At 52.1% G+C, this 14,607-nt stretch overlaps 1 protein-coding gene across 1 annotated transcript in view; it reads right to left on the bottom strand.

The window, feature by feature from the left end:
• PGGHG (protein-glucosylgalactosylhydroxylysine glucosidase) overlaps window positions 1–14,607 on the bottom strand; it is a 109,277-nt gene that overhangs the window by 36,058 nt on the left and 58,612 nt on the right. The window contains exon 7 of the mRNA XM_075326398.1: window positions 176–287. Coding sequence (XP_075182513.1) covers window positions 176–287 — 112 coding nt within the window. The remainder of the gene's footprint in view (window positions 1–175; window positions 288–14,607) is intronic.

Genomic DNA, 14,607 nt, shown 5'->3' on the forward strand with positions numbered 1-14,607 from the left:
ATGAATTTAGGAAAGAAAAGCTCTTTTCCCGCCATCCCAGCCCTCCTCATAATGATAGATGTCTGAAGGTAGATACACAGCGGTTTGTCAGTCGCTGCTGACAGTAATCTTTACATGGCTAATAGGACTTTTTTACAGTGCCTTTATAAACCTGCGTCCCTAGGAGTGTGTGTACCTTTAATATGATAACTCTGTTCTTCTTCACTCCACACAGCTCTGCTACACCAGTAATCAGCGATCGAGCTCACCACGTCCCAGCCGCCACTCAAAGCAAAAAAATCCACGTCCTAAATTATAAATATAATATCAAATACATCTTATATGGGGGGGGGGTTAAGCTAGACATTTTTCAATGGTATAAAAGCCAGTTTTAGTAATTTTAAAGGAGTATTACAGAATTTATAGTCAAGTAGGAATGTTTAATTAGTGGTATTAGTATGGAAACAGCACAACATATAACAGTAAATGGGTTGAAAAAGCATTAAATGCACATTTTGTATACATAGACACACATTTATATATAGACAATATATAATTTACATAGTATATATAGTGTGTGTGTGTGTGTGTGTGTGTGTGTGTATATCTAATATATAAAGCTGAATGTGTGTATGTGTATATGTATGTCCGGGATTGGCATCCGAACCGTCGCAGCTACAGCCACAAAAGTTTGCACACTCACACTTCTGGACCCTGAGAGCGTCATAGGCTATGTTTTGAGGGGAAATTTTAACCCCGCGCTTTACAGTTATTCGCCAAAAAACCTGCCTCCATTAAAGCGAATGGAGCTGGGAGCCACAGTGCAGCCAGAACTTCAGCAGTCACGCCCTTATATGGAATGTTGGTGTGTCACAATGCAGCCAGGGAAAGAGACAGACACAGACAGGGAAAGAGGCAGACACAGACATGCTAAGAAACAGACATAGACAGGGTAAGAGACAGACACAAAGAGACAGACACAGACAAAGAGACAGACTGACAGGGAAAGAGACAGACAGGGAAAGAGAGGGAAAGAGAGACACAGGGAAAGAGACAGACAGGGAAAGAGAGATATATACAGAGGGGGAGACAGACAGAGAATGGGAGAGAAACAGAGAGACAATAACTATCCTGGGCAGCGCCGGTTGCTTTGTTGTGAGGCGAAATTTTAACCAAGCGCGTTCCAATTTACCAATCAATTTTGCCCCTATCTACATAATGTGGAAAAGAAGGGAATTTTGTTTACTTACCGTAAATTCCTTTTCTTCTAGCTCCTATTGGGAGACCCAGACAATTGGGTGTATAGCTTCTGCCTCCGGAGGCCACACAAAGTATTACACTTTAAAAAGTGTAACCCCTCCCCTCTGCCTATACACCCCCCCCGTGCATCACGGGCTCCTCAGTTTTGGTGCAAAAGCAGGAAGGAAGAAACTTATAAATTGGTCTAAGGTAAATTCAATCCGAAGGATGTTCGGAGAACTGAAAACCATGAACCAAAAGAACAATTCAACATGAACAACATGTGTACACAAAAGAACAAACAGCCCGAAGGGAACAGGGGCGGGTGTTGGGTCTCCCAATAGGAGCTAGAAGAAAAGGAATTTACGGTAAGTAAACAAAATTCCCTTCTTCTTTGTCGCTCCATTGGGAGACCCAGACAATTGGGACGTCCAAAAGCAGTCCCTGGGTGGGTAAAAGAATACCCCGATAAAAAGAGCCGACAACGGCCCTCCTCTTACAGGTGGGCAACCGCCGCCTGAAGGACCTGCCTACCTAGACTGGCATCCGCCGAAGCATAGGTATGCACTTGATAGTGTTTCGTGAAAGTGTGCAGACTAGACCAGGTAGCTGCCTGACACACCTGCTGAGCCGTCGCCCGGTGCCGCAATGCCCAGGACGCACCCACGGCTCTGGTAGAATGGGCTTTCAGCCCTGAAGGAATCGGAAGCCCAGAAGAACGGTAGGCTTCAAAAATCGGTTCCTTGATCCACCGAGCCAAGGTTGACTTGGAAGCCTGCGACCCCTTACGCTGGCCAGCGACAAGGACAAAGAGTGCATCAGAACGGCGCAGTGGCGCCGTGCGAGACACGTAGATCCGGAGTGCTCTCACTAGATCGAACAAATGCAAATCCTTTTCACATTGGTGAATTGGATGAGGGCAAAATGAAGGAATGGAGATATCCTGATTGAGATGAAAAGGGGACACCACCTTGGGGAGAAAGTCCGGTACCGGACGCAGAACCACCTTATCCTGGTGAAATACCAGGAAGGGGGCTTTGCATGACAGCGCTGCAAGCTCTGACACTCTTCGGAGTGACGTAACTGCCACTAGAAATGCCACCTTCTGTGAAAGACGTGATAGAGAGACATCCCGCAGCGGCTCAAAAGGTGGTTTCTGAAGAGCCCGTAGAACCCTGTTAAGATCCCAGGGTTCCAGCGGCCGCTTGTAAGGTGGGACTATGTGGCAAACTCCCTGCAGGAACGTGCGGACCTGCGGAAGCCTGGCTAGACGCTTTTGAAAAAACACGGAAAGCGCCGATACTTGTCCCTTGAGAGAGCCGAGAGACAAACCCTTGTCCATTCCGGATTGAAGGAAGGAAAGAAACGTGGGTAAGGCAAACGGCCAGGGGGTAAACCCCTTATCAGAGCACCAGGCTAAGATGATCCTCCAAGCCCTGTGATAGATCTTGGCTGACGTTGGTTTCCTGGCCTGTCTCATAGTGGCAATGACCTCTTGAGATAACCCTGAGGACGCTAGGAGCCAGGACTCAATGGCCACACAGTCAGGTTGAGGGCCGCAGAATTCAGATGGAAAAATGGCCCTTGAGACAGCAAGTCTGGTCGGTCTGGGAGCGCCCACGGTTGACCCACCGTGAGGTGCCACAGGTCCGGGTACCACGACCTCCTCGGCCAGTCTGGAGCGACGAGGATGGCGCGGCGGCAGTCGGACCTGATCTTGCGCAACACTCTGGGCAGCATTGCCAGAGGAGGGAATACATAAGGCAGTCGAAACTGCGACCAATCCTGAACTAAGGCGTCCGCCGCCAGAGCACTGTGATCCTGAGACCGTGCCATGAATGCCGGGACTTTGTTGTTGTGCCGAGACGCCATGAGATCGACGTCCGGCGTTCCCCAGCGGCAACAGATCTCTTGAAACACGTCCGGGTGAAGAGACCATTCCCCTGCGTCCATGCCCTGGCGACTGAGAAAGTCTGCTTCCCAGTTTTCTATGCCCGGGATGTGAACCGCGGAGATGGTGGAGGCTGTGGCCTCCGCCCACAGCAGAATCCGCCAAACTTCTTGGAAGGCTTGACGACTGCGAGTGCCGCCCTGGTGGTTGATGTACGCGACCGCCGTGGCGTTGTCCGACTGTATGCGGATCTGCCTGCCCTCCAGCCACCGATGGAACGCTTTTAGGGCTAGATACACTGCCCTTATCTCCAGAACATTGATCTGACGGGAGGACTCCGTCGGAGTCCAGGTTCCCTGAGCCTTGTGGTGGAGAAAAACCGCTCCCCACCCTGACAGACTCGCGTCTGTCGTGACCACAGCCCAGGATGGGGGCAGGAAAGATTTTCCCTTCGACAGAGAAGTGGGAAGAAGCCACCACTGAAGAGAGGTCTTGGCTGCCAGAGAAAGAGAGACGTTCCTGTCTAAGGACGTCGACCTCTTGTCCCATTTGCGGAGAATGTCCCATTGGAGTGGACGCAGATGAAACTCCACGTAATAACTAGAGGCCACCCCAGGCGCACGCTTCGTCGCAAACTGAGCGGGGCCTGGGGGCGATCCCGCAGTGCCCGGGGCCTGTGTAAGGGCCGGTCTGGACTGCAAGGCTTCTAGTATCTTAGCAGACCATTTGTCCATAGACTGAGCCATGGATTGTGACAGTGACTCAGAGAGTTTCTCAGCTAAAACTGCAAACTCTGTCCCTGCCACCTGGACAGGGGCAACCGGCGGTTCTACCTGGGCCGAGGGTCCCACCAGTGCCCCAGGCTCCGGCTGAGCGAGTACCACAGGGCCCGAGCATTGCTCACAGTGAGGGTAGGTGGAACCTGCAGGTAGCATAGCCGCACAAGAGGTACAGGTTGCAAAATAACCCTGTGTCTTGGCACCCTTGCTCCTTGTGAACGACATGCTGTTGTCTCCCAGGAGAGTGATCACTGAGGGATATATAGCCACAAGCTAACAGTACAGCCGAACCGAGAAAATGTATACAAATATAATATATATATATATATATATATATATATATATATATATATATATATATATATATATATATATATATATATATATATATATATATATATATATATATATATATATATATACAGTTCGGCGCTCTATGGGGCCCAGCACCGGGTGACCGGTGTGGCTTACCGACCGCTCAAGCGGCGTGTGGCCCCCAGATTCCCTGCCTCGGGTCTCCCAGAGATGCAGCCAGAAGTCTCCACCGGCAGAATGTGCTTAAAACATGGCTGTCGGCGTTCACAGGGGAGGAGGGAGCCGTGGGCGTAACTACAAAAGTGCGGGAATCTGGCCCCAGAGTGATTAGTGAGGGGGGCGGAGGACAGCTACGTGTGCTCCAGCCCTCACTGTCGGCGTCAGACCGACCGTCCCGCCCTTACCCCTGACTGGCAGGCCCGGGGGCGGGAGTTTAAGGCACTAGGCCGCAAAAGCCGGGGACTAAAGTTAAAACCGCGGCCGGCAAGCAGGCGCTGTCGGCGCGGTAGTCCCGGTCTCATACCAACACCGCAGTCGCTGCAGCGTCTGAGGCCAAGGTGCTCCATGCACCGTCCCCAAGGGGACACAGAGTACCTGTAGATGCAGGGCCCTGTCCCTGATGATACTCAGTCTCCTGTCCGTCAGAATCCCACAGGGGCTGCGGAGGGAGCCCGGTCCCAGTGCCTGGATGACCGGATAGGATCCCACTTCTCCCAGAGCCCCTAAGGGATGGGGAAGGAAAACGGCATGTGGCTCCAGCCTGTGTACCCGCAATGGGTACCTCAACCTTAACAACACCGCCGACTTAGTGGGGTGAGAAGGGAGCATGCCGGGAGCCCTGTTAGAGGCCCTCTTTTCTTCCATCCGATACAATCAGCAGCTGCTGCTGACTAAAATGGGAGCATGAGTGAATGTGTGCCTCCTTCAACACAAAGCAAAAAACTGAGGAGCCCGTGATGCACGGGGGGGTGTATAGGCAGAGGGGAGGGGTTACACTTTTTAAAGTGTAATACTTTGTGTGGCCTCCGGAGGCAGAAGCTATACACCCAATTGTCTGGGTCTCCCAATGGAGCGACAAAGAAAGTGAAACGAAAAGTGTTGGGGGCAAATTGACAGCTGCCAGATGTGAACAAGGGGGTCTTAAAGAATGAGAGTGATGGCGCCAAAGAGTATATACCGTACAGTTGCTAAGGTGGGGCCCCGACATGGGATACTCACCACTCGGGGATATGAACACACACACAAAATGCACCACACACTACCACGTGCTTGAACACATATACCACCCTCAGCACACATCTCACCACACATACACCAACCTCGCCACATAATCGCCCTAAAACACACACAAGTCTGGTATTATCCTTGAAAAATAAAAATCTGATTAATAAGCAGCCAAACTACAAGAACAACAAATGTACCACATAGGAAATACGGCAGCTGTCAGTCACATGACCTGTCTATATGTGTATGTGTAAGCTAATATATACTGTCAGGGGGAGGGCTTTCTGTTGCCTGGAGATTTATCAGGCTGCCAATAGCAACCAATCACAGCTCAGCTTCTATTTTGCTACAGTTAATTAATCTGAGCTCTGATTGGTTAATATAGGCAACAATTTAATGAAGGGAATTTTGTTACTTACCGTAAATTCCTTTTCTTCTAGCTCCTATTGGGAGACCCAGACGATTGGGTGTATAGTACTGCCTCCGGAGGCCACACAAAGCATTACACTAAAAAGTGTAAGGCCCCTCCCCTTCTGGCTATACACCCCCCGTGGGATCACGGGCTGATCAGTTTTAGTGCTAAAGCAAGAAGGAGGAAAGCCAATAACTGGTTTAAACAAATTCACTCCGAAGTAACATCGGAGAACTGAAAACCATTCAACATGAACAACATGTGTACCCGAAAACAACCAAAAATCCCGAAGGACAACAGGGCGGGTGCTGGGTCTCCCAATAGGAGCTAGAAGAAAAGGAATTTACGGTAAGTAACAAAATTCCCTTCTTCTTCGGCGCTCCATTGGGAGACCCAGACGATTGGGACGTCCAAAAGCTGTCCCTGGGTGGGTAAAGAAATACCTCATGTTAGAGCTGCAAAGACAGCCCTCCCCTACGGGGAGGCAACTGCCGCCTGCAGGACTCTTCTACCTAGGCTGGCGTCCGCCGAAGCATAGGTATGCACCTGATAATGTTTGGTGAAAGTGTGCAGACTCGACCAGGTAGCTGCCTGGCACACCTGTTGAGCCGTAGCCTGGTGTCGTAATGCCCAGGACGCACCCACGGCTCTGGTAGAATGGGCCTTCAGCCCTGATGGAACCGGAAGCCCAGCAGAACGGTAGGCTTCAAGAATTGGTTCTTTGATCCATCGAGCCAGGGTGGCTTTGGAAGCCTGCGACCCTTTGCGCTTACCAGCGACAAGGACAAAGAGTGCATCCGAGCGGCGCAGGGGCGCCGTGCGGGAAATGTAGATTCTGAGTGCTCTCACCAGATCCAACAAATGTAAATCCTTTTCATACCGATGAACTGCATGCGGATAAAAGGAAGGCAAGGAGATATCCTGATTAAGATGAAAAGAGGATACCACCGTAGGGAGAAACTCCTGAATAGGGCGCAGCACTACCTTGTCCTGGTGGAACACCAGGAAAGGAGCTTTGGATGACAGCGCTGCTAGTTCAGACACTCTCCGAAGAGACGTGACCGCTACCAGAAAGGCCACTTTCTGTGAGAGTCGAGAAAGTGACACATCCCTCAGAGGCTCGAAGGGCGGCTTCTGGAGAGCAACAAGGACCTTGTTTAGATCCCACGGATCTAACGGCCGCCTGTACGGAGGGACGATATGACAAACCCCCTGCAGGAACGTGCGCACCTGAGAAAGTCGTGCTAGACGCTTCTGAAAAAACACGGATAGTGCCGAGACTTGCCCTTTAAGGGAGCCGAGCGACAAGCCCTTTTCCAACCCAGATTGCAGGAAGGAAAGAACAACAGGTAACGCGAATGGCCAGGGGGATACTCCTTGTGCAGAGCACCAGGATAAGAAAACCTTCCACGTTCTGTGGTAGATCTTAGCAGAAGTGGACTTCCTAGCCTGTCTCATGGTGGCCACGACCCCTTGGGGTAATCCTGAAGACGCTAGGATCCAGGACTCAATGGCCACACAGTCAGGTTCAGGGCCGCAGAATTCCGATGGAAAAACGGCCCTTGGGACAGTAAGTCTGGACGGTCTGGTAGTGCCCACGGTTGGCCGACCGTGAGATGCCACAGATCCGGGTACCACGACCTCCTCGGCCAGTCTGGGGCGACGAGTATGACGCGGCCGCAATCGGATCTGATCTTGCGTAACACTCTGGGCAAGAGTGCCAGAGGTGGAAACACATAAGGGAGCCGGAACTGCGACCAATCTTGCACTAAGGCGTCTGCCGCCAGAGCTCTTTGATCGCGAGACCGCGCTATGAAGGTCGGGACCTTGTTGTTGTGCCGAGACGCCATTAGGTCGACGTCCGGCACCCCCCAGCGGCGGCAGATTTCCTGAAACACGTCCGGGTGAAGGGACCATTCCCCTGCGTCCATGCCCTGGCGACTGAGGAAGTCTGCTTCCCAGTTTTCTACGCCCGGGATGTGAACTGCTGATATGGTGGATGCTCTTTCCTCCACCCACATCAGAATCCGCCTGACTTCCTGGAAGGCTTGCCGACTGCGTGTCCCTCCTTGGTGGTTGATGTATGCCACCGCTGTGGAGTTGTCCGACTGAATTCGGATCTGCTTTCCTTCCAGCCACTGCTGGAAGGCTAGTAGGGCAAGATACACTGCCCTGATTTCCAGAACATTGATCTGAAGGGTGGACTCCTGCTGAGTCCACGTCCCTTGAGCCCTGTGGTGGAGAAAAACTGCTCCCCACCCTGACAGACTCGCGTCTGTCGTGACCACTGCCCAGGATGGGGGTAGGAAGGATCTTCCCTGTGATAATGAGGTGGGAAGAAGCCACCATTGCAGAGAGTCCTTGGCCGTCTGAGAAAGGGAGACTTTCCTGTCTAGGGAAGTTGTCTTCCCGTCCCATTGGCGGAGAATGTCCCATTGAAGTGGGCGCAGATGAAACTGCGCGAACGGGACTGCCTCCATTGCTGCCACCATCTTCCCTAGGAAGTGCATGAGGCGCCTTAAGGGGTGCGACTGACCCTGAAGGAGAGATTGTACCCCTGTCTGTAGTGACCGCTGCTTGTCCAGCGGAAGCTTCACTATCGCTGAGAGAGTATGAAACTCCATGCCAAGATACGTTAGTGATTGAGTCGGTGACAGATTTGACTTTGAAAAGTTGATGATCCACCCGAAAGTCTGGAGAGTCTCCAGCGCAACATTCAGGCTGAGTTGGCATGCCTCTTGAGAGGGTGCTTTGACAAGTAGATCGTCCAAGTAAGGGATCACCGAATGTCCCTGAGAATGCAAGACTGCTACCACTGCCGCCATGACCTTGGTGAAAACCCGTGGGGCTGTCGCCAGACCAAATGGCAGAGCTACGAACTGGAGATGGTCGTCTCCTATCACGAAACGTAGAAAACGTTGGTGCTCTGTAGCAATCGGCACGTGGAGATAAGCATCTTTGATGTCTATTGATGCAAGGAAATCTCCTTGAGACATTGAGGCAATGACTGAGCGGAGGGATTCCATCCGGAACCGTCTGGCGTTCACATGCTTGTTGAGCAGCTTTAGGTCCAGAACAGGACGAAACGAGCCGTCCTTTTTTGGAACCACAAAGAGATTGGAGTAAAAACCTTGCCCTTGTTCCTGCAAAGGAACAGGGATCACCACTCCTTCTGCTTTTAGTGAGCACACCGCCTGCAGAAGGGCATCTGCTCGGTCGGGATGTGGGGAGGTTCTGAAGAACCGAGGCGGAGGACGAGAACTGAACTCTATCCTGTACCCGTGAGACAAAATGTCTGTTACCCACCGGTCTTTGACCTGTGGCAGCCAAATGTCGCAAAAGCGGGAGAGCCTGCCACCGACCGAGGATGCGGAGGGAGGAGGCCGAAAGTCATGAGGCAGCCGCCTTGGAAGCGGTTCCTCCGGTTGCTTTCTTGGGGCGTGAGTGAGCCCGCCAGGAATCTGAGCTCCTTTGCTCCTTCTGAGTCCCTTTGGACGAGGAGAATTGGGTCTTGCCGGAGCCTCGAAAGGACCGAAACCTCGACTGCCACTTCCTCTGTTGAGGTTTGCTTGATCTGGGCTGGGGTAAGGAGGAGTCTTTACCCTTGGATTGTTTAATGATTTCAGCCAATTGTTCACCAAACAGTCTATCTACAGATAGTGGCAAGCTGGTTAAACATTTTTTGGAAGCAGAATCCGCTTTCCATTCCTTTAACCACAAGGCTCTGCGCAAAACCACAGAGTTGGCAGACGCCATTGAAGTACGGCTTGTAGAGTCCAGGACAGCGTTGATAGCGTAAGTCGCAAACGCAGACATTTGCGAGGTTAGGGACGCTACTCGCGGCACTGCTGGACGTATGATAGAGTCCACCTGTGCCAGACCAGCTGAAATAGCTTGGAGTGCCCACACGGCCGCGAATGCTGGAGCAAACGACGCGCCGATAGCTTCATAGACAGATTTCAACCAAAGGTCCATCTGTCTGTCATTGGCATCTTTAAGTGAAGCCCCATCTTCCACTGCAACTATGGATCTAGCCGCAAGCCTGGAGATTGGGGGGTCCACCTTTGGACACTGGGTCCAGCGTTTGACCACGTCAGGGGGAAATGGATAACGTGTATCTTTAAGACGTTTGGAGAAAGGCTTGTCTGGGTAAGCATGGTGTCTCTGGACTGATTCTCTGAAGTCAGCGTGGTCCAGAAAAGTACTCAGTTTACGCTTGGGATACCTGAAATGGAACTTCTCCTGCTGTGCAGCTGCCTCCTCTGCAGAAGGGGCAGGGGGAGAAATTTCCAATAGACTATTGATGGCCGCTATAAGGTCATTTACCATGGCGTCACCATCAGGAGTATCCAGATTGAGAGCGGTTTCAGGATTAGACTCCTGATCACCCTCCTCTGTCTCATCATGTAGAGACTCCTCTCGCTGAGACCCTGATCCGCGTGATGACGTGGAGGGTCTCTCCCAGCGAGCTCGCTTAGGCTGCCTGGGACTGTCATCTGAATCAGAGCCGTCAGGCTGAGATGCCTGGGACCCCCTTGAAGCACGGATTAACTCCAACTGAGGGGGACCGGGGAACGTTGCCGCAGCAGTGTCCATGGTCTGAGTAACTGGCCTGGCCTGCAAGGTTTCTAGGATCTTTGTCATAGTGACAGACATCTTGTCAGCAAAAACTGCAAACTCTGTCCCCGTCACCGGGACAGGGTTCACCGGCGACTCTGCCTGGGCCACTACCACCATAGACTCCGGCTGACGAAGTGGCACAGGGACCGAACATTGCACACAATGGGGGTCATTGTAACCTGCCGGTAGATCAGCCCCACAAGCGGCACAAGCAGCGCTTACAGCCTGTGTCTTGGCACCCTTGCGTTTTGCGGATGACATGTTGTCGTCTCCTCAGAGCAAGATAGGGTATACAGCCAAGAAGCGACCTTACAGTGCAAGATATATATATATATGGTATAGAGAAAAAAGGTACACCAAAATAACACTGTGGCACTAGTGGGGCCAGCACTAAAGTGCTGCTTACCGCCCGCTTAACGCGGGTGTGTGGTCGCCAGAAATCCCTTGTCTGGGTCTCCCAGAGCCTGTGTCCGTTCTCCAGCCAGACTGCATGTAGGAATGGCTGCCGGCGTCCTATGGAGAGGGGCGGGCCCTGGGCGTGTGCAGACAAAGAGCGGGAAACCTGCGTCCCACTGTGCTCAGTGAGAGGGCTGGAGCATGTAAATAAGACTCCAGCCCTCGGCGCTGATTAATCGTACAGCGTCTCTCCCTTGCCCTGATTGACAGGGTGGGGGCGGGAACTAGGAGCTAGGCCGCAGAAGCCGGGGACTAAATTTATAAGCGACGCCGTCGTAAAAGCACGGTCGGCGCTAAGTCCCCGGCGCACTACAAGTCGCAGCCGCGCCGCCGCTCCAGGGGCGGCCGGCGCGGCAGTCCCCAATACATAAAGTCACTCAGAAAAACTGCAGTGACTGTAACCCCAGCGCGCAGCGCTACTGTCCCCGGCGCACTAGCACACCCAGCAAGTCTGGAATGTGCGCGGCCTGTTTGGGACACAGAGTACCTGAATGTCGCAGGGCCTTGTCCCTGAACGGTACCCAGCTCCGTATCCAGCAGGTTCCATGGGTCTGTGGATGGAGCCCGGCCTCAGGGCTTGGGGGCCGGTAAGATCCCACTTCCTCAGAGCCCCTCAGGGGGATGGGGAAGGAAAACAGCATGTGGGCTCCAGCCTCCGTACCCGCAATGGGTACCTCAACCTTAACAAACACCGCCGACATAAAGTGGGGTGAGAAGGGAGCATGCTGGGGGCCCTAGTATGGGCCCTCTTTTCTTCCATCCGACATAGTCAGCAGCTGCTGCTGACTAAACAGTGGAGCTATGCGTGGATGTCTGACCTCCTTCGCACAAAGCAGAAAACTGATCAGCCCGTGATCCCACGGGGGGTGTATAGCCAGAAGGGGAGGGGCCTTACACTTTTTAGTGTAATGCTTTGTGTGGCCTCCGGAGGCAGTACTATACACCCAATCGTCTGGGTCTCCCAATGGAGCGCCGAAGAAAATTACATTTCTATCTATTTGTTTTGTGGTTTTTGTGGGCAGAATACATTTTTGTTAATACATTCTATTTTGTTAACAACAGTTATTAACCCGGGCGAAGCCGGGAAGTACAGCTAATATATATACACACATACACACACACACACACAAGCTGTAGTACCCGGGCGTTGCCTGGGATAGTAACTGTCTCTCTTGTCTCCCTGTCTGTCTTTCCTTGTCTGTCTGTGTCTATGTCTCTGTCTGTCTGTTTCTATCTTTCTGTATTTGTATCAGTCTGTCTCCATCTCTGTGGTTGTCTGTCTCTCTGTGTGTGTCTGTCTGTCTCTTTCCCCAGCTGTCTTTTTCTGTCTCTCCTTATCCGTCTCACCACCGACATCATATTACCTCACACATAAGCTTCTTATGCTAACAGTTTACTTTGTTCCTATAGCAACCACTGACAGTTGCTATTAATAGCCTGTAGCTACTACCTCCATTCAGTTTAATGGAGGCAGGATTTTGGAGAGTAAATGTAAAGCGAGGGGTTAAATTTTCCCGTCAAAACAGTCTATGACGTTCCCTGGGTCACATGGGGTGTCTGTGCAAAATTTCGTGATTGTAAATGCGACAGTGCAAATTCCTTTAGCAGACATACATACATACACTGAGCTTTATATATTAGATAAAGAGAATTTTGTTTACTTACCGTAAATTCTTTTTCTTATAGTTCCGACATGGGAGACCCAAACCATGGGTGTATAGCTACTGCCTCCGGAGGACACACAAAGTACTACACTCAAACGTGTAGCTCCTGCCTCCGGGCTATATACACCCCCTGGATGACAATCTACCCAGTTCAGTGCAAAAGCTGAAGGAGGACATCCACCCATAAGTAGAGATAGAGTAAAACTCGGAATAACCGTAACTCTGACTACTAACAACAGCCGGTGAAACACACGGAACAAAAAAACTGCCAACAGGCAACAGGGAGGGTGCTGGGTCTCCCATGTCGGAACTATAAGAAAAAGAATTTACGGTAAGTAAACAAAATTCTCTTTTTCTTTATCGTTCCTTATGGGAGACCCAAACCATGGGACGTTCCAAAGCAGTCCATGGGTGGGAATAAACCAACTGAGAAGTAGGCAAAACCTAACTTCACAAATGGGCGACAGCCGCCTGAAGAATGCGTCTGCCCAAGCTCGCATCTGCCGAAGCATGAGCATGCACTTGGTAGTGCTTCGAAAAAGTGTGCAGACTGGACCACGTGGCAGCCTGACAAACCTGCTGAGCCGTAGCCTGGTGCCTGAAAGCCCAGGAGGCACCGACAGCTCTGGTCGAGTGCGCCTTAATCCCTGGCGGGGGAGGCGCCTGAGAACACTGGTAGGCATCGGTGATAGCCGACCTGATCCAACGAGCTAGGGTCGGTTTAGAAGCAGCGAGACCCTTGCGCTGACCAGTGGTTAGCACAAAAAGTGAGGTGCACCGCCTAAAAACGGCAGTGCGTGACACATAGATTCGGAGCGCCCGCACCAAATCCAAGGTATGCAACGCCTTTTCAAAGCGATGCACAGGGGCCGGACAAAGAGAAGGCAATGAAATGTCCTGGTTAAGGTGGAAAGGAGACACCACCTTAGGGAGAAAGTCCGGAGACGGACGAAGAACCACCTTGTCTTGGTGAAACACCAAAAAAGGTGACTCCGAAGAGAGCGCAGCCAAATCAGAGACTCTCCTGAGAGAAGTTATGGCTACTAGAAAAACAACTTTCTGTGAAAGTCGAAACAAGGGAACCTCCCTGAGCGGTTCAAAGGGGGTTTTTTGTAAGGCCGTGAGGACCAGATTAAGGTCCCAGGGATCCAAGGGCCTCCGGTAAGGATGAATGATGTGAGATGCGCCCTGCATGAAAGTGCGCACCTGAGCCAGTCGGGCGATACGCCGCTGGAACAATACCGACAGAGCCGACACCTGTCCCTTGAGGGAATTGAGGGACAGTCCTAGCTGTAGACCGGACTGTAGAAAAGACAGGATGGTCGGCAAGGAGAACGGCCAAGGGGCATGGTCGGAAGAGCGACACCAGGACAGGAAAATCCTCCAAGTCCTGTGGTAAATCTTGGCCGAGGAAGACTTCCGAGCCTGAGTCATGGTGGAGATGACCTCAGAGGGAATGCCTGAAGCCGTTAGGATCCAGGACTCAAGAGCCACGCCGTCAATCTGAGAGCCGCAGAATTCTGGCGGAAGAACGGACCTTGAGAGAGAAGGTCTGGGCGGTCCGGGAGATGCCACGGCACCTCTACGGACAGACGGAGCAGGTCTGGGTACCAAGCTCGCCTGGGCCAGTCCGGAGCAATGAGTATGACTCGACGGCCCTCCATTCTGATCTTGCGCAGAACCCTGGGCAAGAGCGCTAGAGGGGGAAACACATAGGCCAGACGGAACTGAGACCAATCTTGAACCAGTGCGTCTGCTGCGAAGGCTTGAGGATCGTGGGAGCGAGCCACGTAAACCGGAACCTTGTTGTTGTGCCGGGATGCCATTAGGTCCACTTCCGGAGTGCCCCACTTGCGGCAGATTGATCTGAACACTGACGGGTGCAGGGCCCACTCGCCGCTGTCCACGGTTTGACGGCTGAGATAATCGGCCTCCCAGTTTTCCACGCCTGGGATGTGGACTGCAGACATGGTGGACTTGGAGTCCTCCGTCCACTGGAGGATTCGTTGAACCTCCAACATCGCCAGA

This window comes from Anomaloglossus baeobatrachus, chromosome 10 (genome assembly GCF_048569485.1).
Source record: "Anomaloglossus baeobatrachus isolate aAnoBae1 chromosome 10, aAnoBae1.hap1, whole genome shotgun sequence".
Classification (NCBI taxonomy): domain Eukaryota; kingdom Metazoa; phylum Chordata; class Amphibia; order Anura; family Aromobatidae; genus Anomaloglossus; species Anomaloglossus baeobatrachus.